The sequence below is a fragment of the Gobio gobio genome (assembly GCF_949357685.1).
Source record: "Gobio gobio genome assembly, chromosome: 14".
In the NCBI taxonomy this organism is placed as follows: domain Eukaryota; kingdom Metazoa; phylum Chordata; class Actinopteri; order Cypriniformes; family Gobionidae; genus Gobio; species Gobio gobio.
In genome coordinates, this window is record NC_137107.1 from 19030257 (window position 1) to 19052418 (window position 22162).

Consider the following 22162-nt stretch of genomic DNA (forward strand, 5'->3'; position numbering starts at 1 on the left):
CTTCCCCATCATGTGACTGCTCAGAAAAGCATATGTTAAAGTAATTACTTCTCATTAGCAGGAACGCATCGATTCCCTCTCTGATGTACCGTCATCGCAAGAGCTCTTACGAGAGCTGGCTCTCTGCTGAGTTATTGCCCAGTACTGTGAAACCGAGTGACCTTCACTGCAAACATAGATTGCATTGTCCTTCCTCAACGCAAAGCAGATGTTTGCTGAAATACTGCACTTTTTCATCCTGACAGACACAGAACAATTGAGCAAACATCAGCTCCATGTGTTCCACTTGGCTGTGATCACTGATGTTATTAAACGGAAATTCAACCCTTTTTTCATCTGTGAAAGAGAACAACATCACATTGTATAGTTACAAGTGACACGTATTATGGATTGTAGATGTATAAACAATGAACTGAGGATGAAACGGGCTCTAAATCTTTTTTATCATCAATATTTTCTTTGTTTGTGTGTTATTTTGCATACAGGAAGTGATTTTGAAGAGAGCAGCAGATCTGGTGGAAGCACTTTATGGAATGCCCCATAACAACCAGGTGAGGAGTATTATCATTGATACGTAACAGTTGCATGAATTCTCTTCACCGTCAGTTTGCTCCTAACACATTTGGAAAAAATATGGGTGTTTCTGTCTCTATTTAAGAAAAATAACTCCCTTAAAAAAACTCTTAGTAGTTTAAATCTGTCTACTAATGGTGTACATACATCACTGAAGAATGAACATTTTCACCACATGCCAAATGATGTATTGGGGTTAACAGTCGTCTGTAATGGAAATGACAATGGTGGAAATGGCATTTCAAACTATTTTTTATAATATTGTACTCACAATGTATCAAAAACATGCTTCTTGTTAAAGAAGTACACTAACATTTGAAGAAAAATAAGCTATTAGTGACAAAATAGTCATGGAGGAAATGACGCCACAACGGAGGGATGTCATTTCTGTTAAAATATATATTTAAATAATTTTAACACAATAAATATTACATTTTGTTGTAACACAAGCCTTGTTTGTCTGACACAATAAAAGGTACAATACAATACAAGTTACATATAAAAAGGCATATGAAATGTAGGGGGAAAAAATAAAGTAGTGATAAAAAGTTTCCAAGACCTAATGTGTCTCTAATGTGACCTTCATATAACACAAACTAAAAACCAAAAAAGATTATTAATAATAATCATCCCATCCCATGGATATAAAAGTCAACACTCATATATCCACTGAAAGTGTTAAATTGTGAGAGATGATGAATCATTTTTCCTTAGGAAATAATTCTAAAGCGAGCAGCAGACATCGCTGAAGCCCTGTACAATGTGCCACGAAACCACAACCAGCTCACCGGCCTCACCAACAGCTCCGTCCATGCAAGCATGATGGGAGTGAACTCTTTCACTGGACAGCTCGCTGTTAACGTCTCAGAGTCGTCTCAGGGTGGAAACCAGGGTGAGATATTGTTTCAATCTCTTTTTCTCTCCTCACACACACATGCAAACTTGCACAAGTGTGCTTTAGTGATGTGTAAAGTTCATCAAAGCTGTGTGCGTAAGGGTAAGTCGACCTAAGGTTTCTGTGTTTCTGGCTGCAGGTTTCAGTCGTAACACGAGTAGCGTATCACCGCACGGCTATGTGCCCAGTTCCACCCCTCAGCAGAGCAGTTACAGTACGGTATCCACCAGCATGAATGGCTACGGCAACGGCGGCATGACCAACCTGACCGGCTCGCCGAGCTTCCTGAACGGCTCGGCCGCCAACTCGCCCTACGCAAGTGAGTTTTCGAGATGATATATTCTATATATTTCGTCCATGAAACACAAATGGAGATGTTTATCAGAATGTCCAAGCTGCCCTTTTCCATACAATAGAAGTGAAATGATGAAAATTCACCTTAAAAGTGCTTAAAAGTATCGACAGTTTCAAAGTTGTATGATTATTGGTTTATCAGATTATTTCTGTCTTTCTATTTCAAAATTTCACATTTAATTTAATGTTATTTTCTAGCCGTTTCTTTTTTTATATATGAAATTTACCAGCAATTGTGTGTAAATTGTTTCAAAATTAATCCTACCTCAAGTTTTTGTGTGTATTCCACATGACTCAAGCACTATATTCAAAAATATCTGAAGCCATATGATTGCTTTATGTCAGAAACAGATTGCCGTTTTAATATAAGTAAAAAAATGCTTCCCCTCTTCTGTAGCTCTCAAATCTGACTTGCACTTTAAAAGTGTGGTCAAAGTGTAGCATAACTTCTGTGAAATTTCATGAGCAAAAATGTCCATTGTCAATAGTGTCGTGATGTATAAAGCGCAGCTCACACAGGAGTGACTTTCAAACCAAGCAGCGATCTGTTGGTCAGTGTGGCAAATTGGTGTGACAGACTTGAACATGATCTCATGTGAATCATGCATGGATTCCTTTTGAAATGACTGGATTTTGCTAGGGAAAATTCGCTGAACAGCAGTGAATGCAAAAAATGTGATGTCATTACTGTAAAAGTCAGACCTGCTGTGCCAAGCCTTCCTGTGCTGTTTGAATACATGCAATCTTTTAAAATACATTTAAAAAGCATTTAAAGTGCAATCTTTTGGAACTTTTGATTTCTGGGGTGAAATTTGACAGTTGAAGTGCTTAAACGGATAGTTCTCTCAGTTTCTTTGTTCTGTTGAACACAAAGAAGATATTTTAAAGAATCTTGGTAACCAGACTGTTGACTGTAGCCATTGACTTCCCTACTATGGCAGTTTATGACTACCGTCCACTGTTTGATTACCAACCTTCTTTAAAATATCTTCTTTTGTGTTCAACAGAACAAAGACACTCATACAGGTCTGGAACAATATGAGGGTGAGTAAATTATGACAACATTTTCATTTTTGGGTGAACTATCCCTTTAATTCACACTCAAACAAGGCTTTGTTTCCAAACAAACTTCTGTCTTTGATGCGCAATCATTGCAGGAAGTCTGACAGTATGGGCCTTTAGGTCTGATACAATTCCCAACTGAGAATTCCCACAATCCTCCTGCTCCGCCGTCTGTATTCAACAGCTCTTTAAAAGTTCTCTTCTCCTCAACTGTCGACGCGCTCTCTCTTCTGCTCGCCTGACAGCGCCACCTCACTCCAGCTGTTATTTATTGTGCTAATTCTTAATTGCTCGCTCCTTCCAATTAACCAGAGACGAGAAACTGAGCCAGAGACAAAAGAATTGCGATGTGTTTGTTTGGCTTAATTATGACTTGATCAGTGAGGGGTGTGTGTTTGGGGGGAAATTCGACACTAAAGGTACACGTTTACACAACAACAATGTATTAAACACGGAAAGGTTTTCCTTGGCATTTTTTGCTTATAGACAACAACAGTGTCAAAACAATCCCTGTTCACACGGATTCGCGTAAACGACTAAATACGCTGTGTTCTGCTGTTTGGCCAGTAGTTGGCGATGTTACTTTGCGCCTCTAGACTGAACACGTGATGCGCATGGTGTCACCGTTTTCACAAATTCACATTTTTGTCGTTTACACAGTGATAATAACGGTATTGTTTTCAAAAACGGGTACTTCGAAACCTGTCTTCAAAAGTTTGCTTTCTCAGGCCTCCAAAACGCCGTTAAATGAACGTCCAAAACACATAAATAGTTTTTAGTTGAAAACGGTGTCGTGTAAACGCCTCCTAAATCTTCAAAAAGGGGAAGATTGAGTTAGTTAAAGAGACCAGCGGCACGCACAAATTAGACACGAACACCCCGCCCAAAAGAAAAGAAAGCAATCAGGAATTCGGCGGTGCAGCTCTGCCCACTTTATCCTCCGACGACTCTGGTTCTTTTGACAGAAAACAGCGTTTTACTACCACTGTCAAATTTAAATTCCATTTTGGCCCCTGAATTAAGACTGTTAATTAAATCAATAAAGTAATTGATGGGCTAACACTTGAAATGCACTGCTAACATCCTGCAATGTTAACAAGCATTATAAAAGGCTCACCGACTCCATCAAATCACTTCCAATCAGTCCCAGAGACCCCTGCTTAGCTTCCCGTTTTCATCAATTGATTAGACTTGATTAATGGATTGTGCATTTGTTACAAGGTTTCGCTCGAACTAATTCAATGTGGCAACTTGGATTTTAAGTGATGAATATAAAAATGAAAACCATCTCAAATAACAAAATGAACCCAAAGCAAATAGCTAAACGTTAAACGTTGTTATTTTAATTGGGAAAGGAGAATGTTTTAACATCAAAGATTTTTTGAACCTAATTTGCTTCTTCTGAAGTGATTTAGTTGAATTGCAACTAATCATTTTGCTCCCTAAACTCTTTCCCCCATGAATTTATCTCTTCCTTCCTTGACTTTCTGCTAAATCCAAAATGTATTTCTCAACCTCACTTCCTGCATTCCTGCAGTCGTCCCCTCCAGCCCCACCATGGCCTCCTCCACCAGCCTGCCCTCAAACTGCAGCAGCTCCTCTGGAATCTTCTCCTTCTCTCCGGCAAACATGGTTTCAGCTGTGAAACAGAAGAGCGCGTTCGCTCCTGTCGTTCGGCCCCAGTCCTCACCTCCACCGACATGCACCAGCACCAATGGGAACGGTCTCCAAGGTAATGCGCAAGTCCTTCACACTCAAATGACAGTAATGACATCATAAAACTTTAAAAAAAAAATGAAAGTACTACAGCACGGCAAAAGGATGTTCACCCAAAACACTGACAACACTGTATACCATTGTATACAAGTGTGCTAATTACTTCCAGGGGGTCGACTTTTCAAAAGGAAAGTCTTACGCAACTAAATTTGGTGCCTTTTGGCACCTGTAATGCAGTTAAAGGGATAGTTCACCCAAAAGTGAAAGTTCTGTCTTCATTTACTCACCCTCATGTCATTCAAAACCCGTAAGACTTTTGTTCATCTTCCAAAGTGAAGATATTTTTAATGAAATAGGACCAATGAGGTTATTTTTTGTGTTACGCAGCATGTTTGAGCTTCAGCAAGAACCAATGAGGTTCATTCTCGTGTTACTCAGCATGTTTGAGCTTCAGCAAGAACCAATGAGCTTTATTCTTGTGTGTTACGCAGCACGTTTGAGCTTCCGCAAGAATTGAAAATGAGGTTTTCGAATATTTTTTCGAATAATTATGAAGATATTTTTAATGAAATAGGACCAATGAGGTTCTTTTTGTGTTATGCAGCACATTTGAGCTTCAGCAAGAACCAATGAGGTTCATTCTTGTGTTACGCAGCACGTTTGAGCTTCAGCAAGAACCAATGAGGTTCATTCTTGTGTTACACAGCATGTTTGAGCTTCAGCAAGAACCAATGAGGTTCATTCTTGTGTTACGCAGCACGTTTGAGCTTCAGCAAGAACCAATGAGGTTCATTCTTGTGTTACACAGCACGTTTGAGCTTCAGCAATAACCAATGAGGTTCATTCTTGTGTTACGCAGCACGTTTGAGCTTCAGCAAGAACCAATGAGGTTCATTCTTGTGTTACACAGCACGTTTGAGCTTCAGCAATAACCAATGAGGTTCATTCTTGTGTTACCCAGCACATTTGAGCTTCCTCAAGAACCAATGAGGTTCTTTTGTGTTACCCAGCACATTTGAGCTTCCTCAAGAACCAATGAGGTTCATTCTTGTTACCCAGCACATTTGAGCTTCAGCAAGAACCAATGAGGTTCAGTCTTGTGTGTTACGTAGCACGTTTGAGCTTCCGCGAGAATCGAAAATGAGGTTTGGTTTTCGTGCGTCAAGCAGGTTCAGTTGTGTCCGCTGAACAATGTGTATATGTGAATAAAAGCCTAAATTAAATCTGTTCAAGTCTCCTCAGGAAATTTGGACTAAACCGCTCAATTCATATGGGTTAGTTTTACGATCTCTTCATGTGGCGTATGTTGCGTAGGCTGTCAATGGAGGGACCGAAATCTCTCCGATTTCATTTAAAATATCTTCACTTGTGTTTCAAAGATGAATGAAAGTCTTATGGATTTAGAACATCATGAGGGTAATGGATGACAGAATTTTTCATTTTGAGGTTAACTAACCCTTTAATGGAAACTGTCTGAATAAGTTATTGAAACTTTATTGAAACGTTCCCCCAAATGCTTTGTTTTTATTTCTTTTGGCAACCCCTAAAATTTGCATTATGCTGTATACATTACTCCAATACAACACAAAACAATACAAAAACTGCAAGAAAGAGACACTTTATGGTTGTGCATACACTCCCATTCAAAAGTTTGGGGTCAATAAGATTTCTTGAAAGTGTCTTATGCTCACCAAGGCTGCATTTATTTGATCAAAAATATATGAAAAGCAGTAATACTGTGAAATATTATTACAAGTCTTAATGACCCCAAACTTTTGATTGGTAGTGTAACATCACTAAAGTCCAGAAAGGATCTGTGACGTAGTAAACTAGAAGCATGAATGTCTAATCTTCCTTTTGACCATATACTCACCCATCATTCGGTCTGATATTAACCTCTCTCTCTTCTTTCCCTTTCCCTTCTTCTTCTCTCCACTGCCCTCAGATCAGTCTTTTGTCGACTCTAACAAGTACTCCACAGCCAGCGCACTCCAAGGCCTGGCCTTCTCCTGAAGTATGTTACTCATCAGTTACTCCTCCCATGTTTATCCCTCTCCTCACATGTTTCTGCATCTGATCATCCATCCATTCCTACAAATAACAGATTTTGCATAGTAAACATTAAATTTTTTAAGGTAAAGTGTGTAATTTTTGACATTTAAATACTTTCTCCAATCCGAGTTTAACATGCGGAGTCAGCTATAAGAAACTCAGTTTGTCCAGTGGTGTGAGGTGGGAGTTTCTGTTTGTCCAACCAATGACAGACATGAGGAATGTTTGAGAAACCTGTTTGAAAACAGTCATTATTTTTGCAATTTGATTTGTTGACGCTAATGGTGCAGACTTTACACACTTCGCCTTTAAATATCCCATGTTTCCCATATATCACACAGTTTTCTGTTTTATCATAAACCTGCAGAGCATGTTACATTCAAAATGATGTGTTAATTTTATGTATGAGCATGTGTTTGCATGTGTTCGGGGTTGTGTTTAACCTCCAGCAGTTCCTAGAGAACACAACCCCTCCAGAATAGTTCACCTCTCTTTTTTTTCTTTCTTGTTTGTCAGCAGTTGCTAAACTCATGTTGAGTCAGATCTGCAGTGCTAAGCATTTTCCCCATGTTAAAAAAAGAGTACATTTTGGCCTAACTCATATTAAAAAGAGTGACGTTTCTGGAATAAATTTCAATTGACGTGATATTAGACTGTATCTGATTTCTGATGAATTCATAATTTTGAGGGGTGCACACCAGGGCAACATGGCCTTACAAGCCCAGAACAATAAAGATGACTGCTTGCAATTAGGAGGCGTTTAATAAACCGCTTCAAGTGTCTAGTTTGTGCCAATTCTGCGTTGACACTGAAAGAGTTTAGGATTTATTCCTCGTCTGAAAGGGCCATGGTTTGTTATGCAGATGTGAAAACAGATTGCTGAGTTTGAAGAACTATTAATAGCTGAGGAAAATATGAAATGATGTCCAGTCTCGTGGCAATGCTGGCTTTGCTGTACAACTCACACTTTTACGTGCATTACTGGTCAAAAGTTATAAGAATAATTCAGATTTTTTTTCTCTTGTGCTCACCAAGACTGTATATTTATTTGATCAAAAATGCAGTAATTAAAGAGCTGTTTTCCATTTTAACATATTTTAAAATGCTATTTATTCCTGTGATGCAAAGCTAAATTTTCATCATCATTCCTCCAGTCTCCAGTGTCACATGATCCTTCAGAAATCATTCTAATATGCTAATTTGCTGCTAAAGAAACATTTATGATTATTATCAATGTTGAAAACAGTTGTGCTGCTTAATATTTTTGTGGAGACTGTTTGAGGTAAATAAAATAAAAAACATAAATGAATACTTTTAATCAGCAAGGATGCTTTAAATTGAGCAAGAGTGACAATAAAGACATTTATAATGTTACATTATATTTCAAATAAATGTTCTTCTGAACGTTCTACTCATTAAAAAAATCATCGAAGAAACAACAATATTAAGCAGCAAAAACATTGATAAAAAGAAGAATCATTATTATTATGAGCACCAATAATACCTGATAATAATTGAGCAGCAAATCAGCATGTTATAATGATTTCTAAAGGATCATGTGACACTGAAGACCGGAGTAATGATGTTTTGCATCACAGGAGTACATTACAATTTGAATTATATTACAATAGAAAACAAATGCAGCCTTGGTGAGCACAACATACAAAATCTTAAATATTCCAAACTTTTGCCAGTCACATTTTATATGCAGCTCTTTTAATGAAGGGTTATTTAATGGAGTAGAGTGAACTAACACTCTCTCTCGCTCTCTCTCTTCACAGTTATCCCTGGAATGATCGTTCCTCCCATGTAGGGTGTGTCTGTGCGTGTGCGTGTGCGTGTGTGTGTGTGTGTGTGTGTGTGTGTGTGTGTGTGTGTGTGTGCGTGCGTGCGTGAGCGTCTGTGTGCAGACAAAAAGATGAAACATGCTCTTTCATGCCACTGGTCTCACTGAGCGTGTGCAGAAAACTCCGGCGCTGGACTGACCTCGCGGTCCTGTTCTGAAGGATGAAAAACTACAAACTCAGGCCCTTTTTAACACAATCTGCTTTGAAACAAAAAGATATAGAGGAAGAACGATATGAGAGAAAAAATATTGAACTGAACTGTTGTACCTCCCTGTTTTGATGTTGAAATTTGTACTCACCTTCTAGACACTTTTTAAGATAAGGAGCGACAGCACAGACGATGCTCAACCGCCCCATCTACACTATAACATGAGAGGTCTATTTATTTTAAAAAACGTAGTTATTGATTTGCCATCATATTTGTGTGTTTCTGTGTGTATCACCCTTTTATGAAATGATACCTGACACGATATTGCAGTGGTTTCTATTTATGATTTTAGATGCTAATGAAGGATTGCAGGTGATTTTTGCGCAGTAATGTCCCACTGAATTTGCTAAATTGCTTTTGAATTTGAAGAACTTTTGGTCAATCAGGTCTACAAAATGTGCCAGCAATGTGAATTTATATTTAAACTGTGGTGGCGAAGATATCATTTATGCCTTTTTTTTTTTTTTTGTAAATGCCAAAGGGAGAAACTCAGCTCTTTTGCATTTTTACCGTCATGTTCGGATATTCACACTCATATTCCATTTGCTGAGATTATGCTGCCTTCAAGTCCCCAAGTGAAGTTATGATTTAAAAACAAACAAACATTTATTTTGAAGATATATACTGTATGTTGGTCATGTTTGGCATTTCATGTGTGAAGTATGGAAGCTGGTTTCTGCCACAAAAAAAAAGGTAATTGTGACTTTATCTCCTGCAATTGCAAGTTTATATCTTGCCATTCTGAGAAAAAATTCCCTTGCAATTTATAACTCACAATTGTGTTTATATCTCGCAATTCTGACTATAACTCGCAATTGTGTTTATATCTCGCAATTCTGACTTTATAACAATTGTGTTTATATCTCACAATTCTGACTTTATAACACAATTGTGTTTATATCACGCAATTCGGACTTTATAACTCGCAATTGTGTTTATATCTCGCAATACGGACTTTATAACACAATTGTGTTTATATCACGCAATTGGGACTTTATAACACAATTGTGTTTATATCTCGCAATTCGGACTTTATAACACAATTGTGTTTATATCACGCAATTGGGACTTTATAACACAATTGTGTTTATATCTCGCAATTCGGACTTTATAACACAATTGTGTTTATATCACGCAATTGGGACTTTATAACACAATTGTGTTTATATCTCGCAATTCTGACTTTATAACACAATTGTGTTTATATCTCGCAATTCTGACTTTATAACACAATTGTGTTTATATCACGCAATTCGGACTTTATAACTCGCTATTGTGTTTATATCTCGCAATTCTGACTTTATAACACAATTGTGTTTATATCACGCAATTGGGACTTTATAACACAATTGTGTTTATATCTCGCAATTCTGACTTTTTGTGTTTATATCTCGCAATTCTGACTTTATGTGTTTATATCTCACAATTTGGACTTCATTATAACACGATTGTGTTTGTATCTCGCAATTCTGACTTTATAACACAATTGTGTTTATATCTCGCAATTCTGACTTTATAACACAATTGTGTTTATATCACGCAATTCGGACTTTATAACCCGCAATTGTGTTTATATTTCGCAATTCTGACTTTATAACTCGCAATTGTGTTTATTTCTGCAATTCAGACTTTAAAACAAAAAATTTTGTTTAAATCTCGCAATTCTGTCTTTTGAACTCGTAAATTGTGAGTTTATATCTCGCAATTCTGACTTTATATCCCAAGTCTGAGAAAAAAGTAGGAAATTTGCAATTGCGAGAAATAATCTTGAGATTGCGAGTTACAAAGTCAGAACTGTCAGCTGATTTTTCTCACAATTTTGTTTATTTCTCGAAATTCTGACTTATAAGATGCGGTTTTATGAAAAAACGTAGGAATTGCGAAATATAAACTCACAATCGCAAGAAAAAAAGTCAGAAATATATTCCCTGGCGGAAACAAGCTTCCATAGTGACACTTTAGTACTAATGCAACAAAATTAAAATCAAATGGTGTACCTGATGCTTTATGTTTTTTTATATTGTTTTGTCGCTCAAAAGTAGTTTTTCGGTTTAGCTTTATTGCTATTCTTGATCGATAGCAGACAAAATGCATCCAAAATAATCACAGTCAATACTAAATTGTTTCCATAATGATTTTTATTGGCACAACTCTTAACTTGGAAAGGCTTAAGGAAGATATTTCTGAGGCAAATATGTTCATTTTGACATGACTTGAAGGCAACATTTGACGTTTCATTCTCATCTCCAGTTTTCTCATCGTGTAACACCAAAATGTATAGACCAAACACGTACCCATAGTTAGACAAAATAGTCAAAGACAAGTACACATACAGAGACAAGGCAGTCAAAGCCCAAACGTTCTAAAGCGACCGTTGCTTCCTTTTACAATCTATCTACTCTCTAATGAGGATTTATGTTTGTGGAGTGTGGACAACAAAAATGCAAATGATCAGTGTGTTATGCCATTTGAGACCTATTTTCCTTTTTACTTGTCTGTGTTTTAGAAAAACGGATAACTTTTAGCATTTAGTTTGCGCTGGACTTCCTCCAGTAGGCAGATAATGGTGAGACTGAAAGATCGAGGAGGGAAACGATGAAGTATTTAATGCTTGTCGGAGCCGTTTTGCTTTTCTTGTAGATCAGTGGTTCTCAACTAGTTTCGAGTTTTCATTGGATTCAAGCTGCAAAAGGCTTCAAAATCAATTGATTGAAATGACCATTAAATTATAACTATGCACATGAAATGATGAATAGCCTTTTATGCTGTCCGTGACCCCATCAGATCAGACCTGTCGCCCGTTTTTGGGCCTCGGTTTGATCGTACGGTTAAGACATGAGGGGTGTCAGCACTGTGAACGCTCTGCATGAATGATCAAAGATCTAGAGGAAGACATTACTTTGGGTTTTAACATGCTTTGTACAGACTGATAAATATGTTTGATTTTGTAATTCTCTTTTACTTTGCCAAAGTCATTGTTATATTTATACATCAGAATGGAGTCATAAGGCAGCTTTATACAACCTAGTGTCACTGATATAATGTTTACGGCATACTTAGCAGATCTTATTGACAATGATCACGAAGGGATATATATGTAGGATATCCATAAGAATATTGTATGTATCGCTTGAAATTGTACATGCTTCAAACTGTCTACATGTTTGTGTGTTTTCGCTCATCGTTTGGCGATGATCTGTTTTTATTTGTCATCTGCCATTTTGTGTCCATAAATGTGATTTTGGAATTTTATGTGTATAGTAATTTTGTATGTCAAAGAACAAAAGCGTTTTTTAGTCCATTCGTTTTTTCCTTTTTTTTTCTTTATGAAAATGTGTTATACAATTTTGTCACAGATGGCAAGATTTGTTCACTTTTAATGCAATGAAGTTTGAGAATATATTCACTAGGTAAACAATATAATAATCTTATGATTTTGCCTCTCTGAACCTTAGAGAGAAAACGATAGTTATTGTTTTCATGCTCAGCAAATATCCAGTAATATCTCCCTCTTTTTGAATAGTTTTCCTTCGGAATCCCCCGTTTTAAAGGGAAAATAATACACATATCTACAATCCTTGTGTTCTCATGGAAGTGTACCAACAATCAAATGTCTTAATGCAGATTTCTCTTTTTTACATTATTTATTTATTTTTAAAAAATGTATTTAGATTGTTTGGGTAGAAATAAATAAATTAACAAGTTAAACTATGGCGTAACAGCACAAGAGTCTATACAGTTACTGCTCGTACATGTCAGTCCATGACACTTCTCTCCATTGTCACGTCTTAATGAGTTTCATCCCATTCTTGTTTCAGTTCATCTCATCACAAATCAAGTCCCTGCATATTGAATTTTTGAAGTTTTTGTCAGTTTATATGGCTTTCCCCATTATTTAAGTGGGCATCAATTGCAAATCATTTGGTGGTCGCTTGATTTATTCATTATTATGCCACACATCCAAACTGAAAAGAAGTCTGCTACTATTTTACCTGTTGATTGCATACTTGTTGTAGACTGGACTTTCAGTGGGCAGTTATTACTGGTGAAAAATATAAAAAGAAACTACTGTAAAGATGATCATTTTTTAATTACCTTTGAACTGTAAAATAACTTTTTGACTTTCACAATATTTAATTAAAGTTTCCTCTTGTCTGTGACTCTTCATTCTTTGTGTTTTTTTTTTTTTTTCATTTAAAAAAATCAAATCATAGATAAGAACAAACCCATACCTTAATGACATCCCATTATTAATGGTTTAATATCATGGAGTTGGCCCACCCTTTGCTGCTATAACAGCTTCATCCCCAAACTAAGTTGTTCCCACTAAGTTGGGAGCATGAAATTGTCCAAAATGTCTTGGTATGCTGAAGCATTAAGAGTTCCTTTCACTGGAACTAAGGGGCCAAGCCCAACCCCTGAAAAACAACCCCCACACCATAATCCCCCCTCCACCAAACTTTACACTTGGCACAATGCAGTCAGGCAAGTACTGTTCTCCTGGCAAATGCCAAACCCAGACTCGTCCATCGGATTGCCAGACAGAGAAGCGAGATTCCTCACTCCAGAGAACACGTCTCTAGAGTCCAGTGGCGGCGTGCTTTACACCACTGCATCCAACGCTTTGCATTGCACTTGGTGATGTAAGGCTTGGATGCAGATTCATATTCACACATTGAGTTTCCATGTTTTATAGGGACTTTCCATAGAAATAATGAGTTTTATACTGTACAAAATGTATATTAAACCTACCCCTAATTCTTATTTATTTATTTTTAAGTGATTATGGTTATGTTTAGTTTTGGTGATAGGCTTTATGTATTTGTAAACATTTAAATGAATTCTTAATAATAATGCAATTAATGTCCATTAAAGGTTGGTTTAAAGCACTTAATTAATGTAATTTTCAGTGACCTAATCTACTATCTAAAAAGTGAGAACTATTTACAGTTAATACGTTGTTGACAAAGCCTTATCTAACTCTCATATGAGCAAAATTAAACAATAACACTTTGTTAATTAAAGTGACAATGAATGAAGAACTCGCTATTTATATATAGTCTAATAACTACTGTTTATAAACTATTAATTAACTATTTGCGATGATTTGTAGATACTTTATTACACTATACTTATTATGAAGTGTCACCAAAATTATTTGTTTTTAGAAATGATTATGTACTGTATTTACGACTTTGTAATAAAGCAATTATTACATATGAACAAAGACATTGTTATAGTGCAGGCGTTCAGACTACTGCATTTCACATGATCACACATTCACACACAAGCCTGTCTTCTGCAATACAAGTAGAAGTCAATTTATATTCACATCAGAAATTAAGTGCCCCTTATTAGTAATATGGACCATTTTAATGACTCTAGTTCATTAATATATTACATCCTTCTGGCATAAAAAATATGCCCACTGTCGCTTTAACATATTAATGATGGCTCAGGTCCTTTTTTAATTAAAATGCATTTGGCACTTAATTGATTCATCATTTACATTTACAGCCATCAGCAGATATACTCGCATATATAAACTCAACTGATCTGACTGGCTTGAAAAAAACGTCTGTCCACTGACCTCTCAGTACATTTACTGTACAGTTTGAGTTCTCTGGAAATTCAGTGGCTGTGTCGGTTTTCCATTTTCCCCCAATTATCTTTCACTCGAGCTGATTGTCTGGAGCATTTTAACTTCTGTGTCGAAATTCTTTGGGTTATTTGATGTCCGCGACTTTGTTCTGTAAGAGAAAATAACATGACTGGAACAAGAAAATGTGAGTAGTGCTCACCGCCGTGATGCCAGGGTGTTGTTGTGGTAGGCATTAGAGTGTTCTGAAATGTATATGTATTTAACTAGATGGAATAGTTTTACTCATCATAATCATAAGTCGGACCACTTTGTAAAGTAAAAGCACATCTTTCCAAAACAAATCACACAATTTTAGGTATATGACAGAAGTAAAAAAGTACCTACACTGTAAAAAATAATGACATGATCAAGTCATGACAACAATTTTTTTTTTTTTTTTTACATTACTTCAACTCATCAAAATTCAAATTCAACTAACTGTTTGTCAGTTTAATGTAATTTAAGTCTAAATGACTTACACAGCCAAGTTGATTGTACTTACACATTTAAGGCATGAGCGTTCGCTAGGTCAACACTAAAAAAAGATGGTTCTTTAAAGTATCTTATTTAGAACTAAACAGACTACCGACACATCCGGGAACTTAACTGTCAATTTTGTCACCACCCGTTTTTAGGGGAAAATAAACTAGACTTCTCGTAGAATACAAAATAGCGGCACAAAACATCATCCGTACACAGCCGGCAGGCGTGAATAACTTAAGAAATCACTAAGATTAAACATGTCAAGTAATTAAATGAGTTAGGTTAGGTTTTCCTTGCTCCGTATTAGTACCAATGCTGTGTGCATGGATGTTTTTGTAGAGACACAATCATTTTCAAACGGTCTTTTAAGCACTAAAACATGAATTCTACTCTTGATCTTCTTTTTATTACCTTCAACTGTGCTGTGTGCACACATGTTCACAAAACACACACACACACACACAGCTGGGAGGTGTGTGTGACAATGATGGGTACACAGGGGGTTAAGTGACAGTGCTTTAGGCTTCCATTAGCTAATGGATCAGTGTGAGTGTGTCTTGCCACTTCCCTCCTGCATTTAACCCCTGTGAGCTGCCCCCGTCTCTCCCTCTGTCTGTCTGTCATACCCTCTCCTCTAATGCAGCCACTGAACAGATTGATGAATAATAGAGGGCATAATTTAACAATCAGGGATGGAGAGCTATTTATCCTGACTGACAGCAGGGTTGTTAAAATCATTGCAGACTCGTGCAAGGTTTGGGATGTTCCTAATGTTAATGAGTGGGAGGGGATGGCTGATTCTGGGTCAGTTTTACTCTGGATAGGACTAGGGTTAGTATGGGAGGCGGGAATATTGAGTGCAACAATCGCTCCATGATAAAATATCTGTTGGGGGGGTCGGGGGGTTAGATTTCCTTTGGATTGATATAGATCAATCATAATTTTGCCATTCAAATAAGAAAATAAAATTACGTTTTATGCTTTTCACAATAAATCTCAGTAACCAGCCTTCACTTGGGTCCTTTTTATACATTTGCTAAACCTCTTTTAATTGAAACCCTTAATACATAAATTTATCGTGAACATAAAATAAATACATAAAAATAGGAGCATGATACCCCTGATTGTCAGCATAAAGACCTCTACACAAACATCCACTCACTAAAAAGTCAAGTCGCCTTGATTTATGCTGTACATTTATGCTTGTTTCAAGGCAGCTTCACAGTAATAAACAGAAAAAATAACCACCAATGATGCAAACTTTATCAAATATGAGACAAATTCAAATTCTGCTGTAAAGCAGCTCTACAGAAGTCAATAGTGTCATTATTCAGCTCAAGACAGTTTTGTGTTAATTCAGTTCAGTTCAATAATGGTGTAAAGTGAATCAATATGAAATGAGAACATTTCAGCTATAGGCAGCTATACAGCTCACACACACCCTCTCTCTCTCTCACACACACACACACACACACACACACACACACACACACACACACACACACACACACACACACACACACACACACACACACACACACACACACACACACACACACACACACACACACACACACACACACACATGTTTGTTTTTGTGAAATGTGAGGACATTCCATAGGCGTAATGGTTTTTATACTGTACAAACCGTATTTTCTATCCCCTTACACTGCCCCTGCCCCTAAACCTAACCCTCACAGGAGACTGTGCAGTTCACTTTCTGTGAAAAAAAACTTGTTCTGTATGATTTATAAGCATTTTGAAAAGTGAGGACATGGGGAACGTCCTCATATTTCACCCTCTTTTTGTAATACCTATGTCATACCCATGTCATTATACACATTTGTGTCCTGATATTTCACAAAAACATGCCCACACACACACACACACACACACACACACACACACACACACACACACACACACACACACACACACACACACACACACACACACACACACACACACACACACACACACACACACACACACACACACACACACACACACACACACACACACACACATCATGGGGATTTCCCATAGATGTAAAGATTTTTATAGTGCACAATCTGTATATTCTGCCCCCCTACACTAACCCTATAGCCCTAAACCTACCAATCACACAAAACTTTCTGCATTTTTAGATGTTCAAAACACTTACTTTAGGATGCTTTATAAGCTGTTTTATTCTTGGGCCCAAATATTTACTGGTATTACTATCCTTGTGGGGACATTACAACACTGTAAAAAAATAGTTGAGCTAAATTAGGCAACCTATCACACTCAACATTTTAAGTGAACTCAACTAAATCGCTGCAGTTAAAGTCAACTTAAAAACTTTTGTTCGTGAAAATGAGTAGAAGATAGATTTCAACTAAAAACTTATTGTCAAGGCAACTAAACAATGTTTAGCATTTAGCAATAACATTAACATCAAGGCATACCATTATGACCTTCCTAATATTGTGTTGGTCCCCCTTTTGCTGCCGAAACAGCCCTGACTCATCGGGGCATGGAGTCCACCCCTGCATCAGCACATCCCACTCGATTGGATTGAGATCTGGGGAAATTGGATGCCAAGTCAACACCTCAAACTCGTTGTTGTGCTCCTTTAACCATTCCTGAACCATTTTTGCTTTGTGGCGGGGCGCATTATCTGCTGAAAGAGGCCACAGCCACCAGGGAATACCGTTTCCATGAAAGGGTGTACATGGTCTGCAACAATGCTCAGGTAGGTGGTACGTGTCAAAGTAACATCCACATGGATGGCAGGACCCAAGGTCTCCCAACAGAACATTGCCCAAGGCATCACACTGACTCCGCCGGCTTGCCTTCTTCCCATAGTGCATCCTCCTGGTGCCATGTGTTCCTCAGGTAAGAGACGCACATGCACCCGGCCATCCACGTGAGGTAAAAGAAAATGTGATTCATCAGACCAGGCCACCTTCTTCCATTGCTCTGTGGTCCAGTTCCGATGCTCACGTGCCCACTGTTGGTGCTTTCGGAGGTGGACAGGGGTCAGCATGGGCACCCTGACTGGTCTGCGGATATGCAGCCCCATAAGCCACAAACTATGATGCACTGTGTATTCTGACACCTTTCTATCAGAACCAGAATTAACTTCTTGAGCAACTTTGAGCTACAGCTTGTCTGTTTTATCGAACCACGGGGGTCAGCCTTCGTTCCCCACGTGCATCATTGACCCTTGGCCGCCCATGACCCTGTCGCCGGTTCACCACTGTACCTTCCTTGGACCACTTTTGATAGATACTGACCACTGCAGACAGGGAACACCCCACAAGAGCCCCAGTTTTGGAGATGCTCTGACCCAGTCGTCTAACCGTCACAGTTTTGGCCTTTGTCAAACTCGCTCAAATCCTCACGCTTGCCCATTTTTCCTGCTTCTAACACATCAACTTTGAGGACAAAATGTTCACTTGCTGCCTAATATATCCCACCCACTAACAGGTGCCGTGATGAAGAGATAATCAGTGTTTTTCCCTTCACCGGTCATAATGTTATGTCTGGTACCATTGTAGCAATGGGTAAACTGTGTGCCTCTAGTTTTAAGAGGCAAATGATGTTCATGTCATAACTTTGAAAATCAAACATGGAGAGGAAAAAACAAGGATTGTAGCTGCTTTCATTACTACACATTCTTTGGTCGTCTTGACAAGAAGTTTTCAGTTCAAAAGATTACCTGGTACTCATTAGATGAACAAAAGTATTTAAGTTGATTTTAAAATGGAGCAAATTTGTTGAGTTTGAGTTTGTTGAAAATTGAATGCGACAGGTTGCCTTTTTTTTTTTTTTTTAAAGTAAGCTCAACTTTATTTTGCCAGATACACACTGACCAACAAGTGCGCATGACATCATCTCATTGTTAGCGGGAAATCATGGCTCCCCACTGTGAACGTCCCAAACAATCAGTGTACTCTCATCAAGTCTTGTGTTGTGTTTCAGTGTTTTACCGTGGGTTACCGTAAAACAGTGGAGAAGAATCTACGTGTTTTATTTGACAATGTTTTTAAATTTGAAAAGCGTTAAATCCAGCTTTTTTCATTTGAGACATTTGGCTAAAGTCAAGACATTTGTCTCTTCTAAGGACCTTGAGAAAGTCATTCATGCCTTTATTTTTTCAAGGCTTGATTATTGTAACTCTCCTTGAGTCAGTCGGGCAGCGTTGACGCGTTTGCAGGTAGTCCAAAATGCCGCCGCTAGGATGCTGACAGGTACGCGAAAACGAGAGCACATTACTCCTATTTTATCATCACTTCATTGGTTGCCAGTACGTTTCCGAATTAGACATGTGCCGGTAAACGGTAATACGATATACCGCAATAATGAACATGCACAATATTGTTACCGTGGGCACTTCAAAATACTGTGAATAATTATTTCTTACAAATTATTCAGATTTTTAGAATGCATTTTAAGAATACTTTACCCATCAACCGTTTAAAATGAACAATACGTCAAAGAGGAACTCGCACTGATGTAAAAAAAACCCAACGTGCATGAACAGAGCACATGGCGGAACGCGTGAAGGAGACGCGTTGAAGTGCACATTCACTCTCTGACAGCAGAGGGCGCTGACGGAACAGCAGAAATGCAGCCGTTTCCCCGGTCACCCTCGTAAACAAAGCGTTTTCTGTATTCGCCGCGGTGCTCATCACACGACCAACTTGATACTTAAAGACTTAAGGCTATTCATTTTCAAACTTAAACATTTTATATTTTAACCTGGACTAAATTACATGCCCTAGATATTGTTTGAATGTGTTCTGATTGTTATTCAGTCACACACACTTTACAATAAGGCTCCATTATTTAACATTAGTTCATTCATTAACAAACTGACAATGAAAAAACTTCTAAAACGTATTCATCTTAGTTAAATGTAAATTTCAGCATTTAATAACACATTATTAATACCAAAAGTTGTAACTGTATTATTTAATGGACCTGAGCTAACACTAACAGTTGCTTTTTTAACTAACATTATCAAAGAATAATAACTGTAAAAATGTAGTTATTCGCTCTTTGTTGATGTTAATGCATTAATTAGTGAGACTTTATTGTAAAGGGTTACCTATTGTTCTTTATCATTCTTTTGCAATTTAATCTGTTTTAAATATTTGTTAACTTTATACATTTGTGTATTGCTTTATTGTATTTAAATTTTTGGTTATTTTTGTTATAATAAAGTTATTAAACCTGTTATAGTATGATAACACTTTTTTTACAACAAATTTCAATACCGTGATAATACCGCATACCGTGATAAAAGCTTCAGCAATTAATCGCAACATAAAAATTTGATACCGGCACATGCCTATTCCGAATAGAGTTTAAGATTTTATTGTTTGTTTTTAAATCATTAAATTACCTTGCAGACCTGTTAAACGGCACTCATCTATTAGATCTCTTAGATCCTCTGATCAGCTGCTTTTAACTGTTCCAGGTCTGAAAACTCAGGGGTGACCGGGCTTTCTCGGTAGCTGCACCTAGACTGTGGAATCTTTTACCCCTGCATTGTTAGTTTTAAAACTCGGTTAAAAACACATTTGTTATCTCAGGCATTTCATTTCACTGCATATTGAGCCAAGTTTTTCTGTGTTTTACTTTGAATTTAGCTGTGAATGTTTTAGTTTTATTTATATTGATCTCTGCACAGCACTTTGGGCAACTGTAGTTGAATTAAATAGTGCTTTATAAATAAAGTAAATGAAAAATGCATAATTTAAGCATATACGCTAACAAGTCCAGCAACTGAAACATAGGTGGATTTTTACATAATGCTTGTTTAAAACAAAAAAAGTAATGAGAACAAGATATGTGTGCAGATATTCAGCAAAATGTTTTTGAGCTGATGTAAGTACCTTCTGTTAAAAGAATGTCTCAAATGGAAGTGTGCCTTCTCTCTTTAAAGAGCAGTGAAATGGGCATTTATAAAAGTCTTATTTCTGCTGGACACACACTTTGCTAGAGCTCTGAGCTTGCACATCAAATGTTTAGTCATAGAGGAGGAAAGGGCAAAGGTATAAATCAAGTTTCACCAAGGATTTTTGTCCTTTTTGCAGACGTGTCTGTCAAAAGTCAAAAGTCCTGGTTCTTAGTTTATCCTGACAATTAGCTAATATACATATCATATCCCCAACAACCCCACCACCCCCTATCAATACCTAGTATTGTAAATATATATATATATATATATATATATATATATATATATATATATATATATATATATATATATATATATATATATATATATATATACATTTGTTTTAGATTGAAAGTTATACTTTCACTTGCAAATGTTTCTATTCTGTTTCTATTCTTAAAAATGTTATGCCTTTTTTCCTGCTACAAATTTACCGTGATATGACTTCACAGTGAGTGAGCTTTAATTCATTGTTAATATTTCATCACTGTTGGCTACTGTTGAATGCACACCACATGTTTATTCTAACTGTAGGACAATGCTCATCTGTGGCCCAATTATCAGCATTTTCCAAATGAACAGCATAACGACGGAGATGGGCCTTGGTGATGTCATGGGAGCCGATGGCCCCTGCACACTAAATAATTGAGATAATTACAATCCATGATGTCACCTTAAGCCCCTTAAATATTTGACAAAGCACATCCTATGGGTCACACGGGCCTGCCAGAGACTTTAGAGCCATTATAAAACCTGCAATAAGAGCCTGGGGACCCCCATAGTACAGAATAATAAATCTATTGTCTTTCCACCTTCTTTTGTCCTCTTGTAGTGAAGGTACAGAATATAAGGCACTTTCCACAAATAATGTGGGATAAAAATAATGTAATTTACATTTATTCTTTTCACAAGTTCGTTTACCCATATACTCTTTAGCTGATAAGGTTTTTAGCGTATTTGGCTTGCTGTCCGCGGTGGAGGGGCTCGAGGAAGCCGCTTCCACTCAAGCTTAGATTTACCCCCCAGGGACTACTAGTGCTAGGAAGAAGAGAAAGTTAAACATGAATGTAAGTAGGTGGAGTTGGGGAGGTGGAGGGATGCAAACGACTGATGCCTGAAGGAGGTAGGAGGCTGCTTATATGTTTAGCAGTTGATTGAAAGATTAGATGGGTTCACTCCTCCCGAATTTGCGTTTGTGTACGTTGCTAATTGAAAGATTACATGGGTTCACTCCTCCCGAATTTATGTTTTGAACTTCACTTAGCAGACGCTTTTGACCAAAGCAACTTACAAAAGAGGAATATACCAAGCGATTAATCAAAAGGAGAAATGCTAGCAATATGTCGTTTCAAACATTGTCTACAATAGCACAAGCGAGAAC

The 22162-nt window shown here is 37.3% G+C and overlaps 1 protein-coding gene across 2 annotated transcripts in view; it reads left to right on the forward strand.

Moving 5' to 3' along the window:
• Positions 1-9390, forward strand: part of ebf1b (EBF transcription factor 1b) — a 142815-nt gene extending 133425 nt beyond the window's left edge. The window contains exons 12-17 of one of the 2 annotated variants that reach the window (XM_079835387.1): positions 486-551; positions 1288-1465; positions 1608-1787; positions 4422-4616; positions 6546-6614; positions 8434-9390. In XM_079835387.1, coding sequence (XP_079691513.1) covers positions 486-551; positions 1288-1465; positions 1608-1787; positions 4422-4616; positions 6546-6613 — 687 coding nt within the window. In that variant the 3' untranslated portion in view covers position 6614; positions 8434-9390. The remainder of the gene's footprint in view (positions 1-485; positions 552-1287; positions 1466-1607; positions 1788-4421; positions 4617-6545; positions 6615-8433) is intronic. The other variant, XM_079835388.1, reaches the window with a different exon arrangement.
• The last annotated feature ends 12772 nt before the right edge of the window (positions 9391-22162 follow it).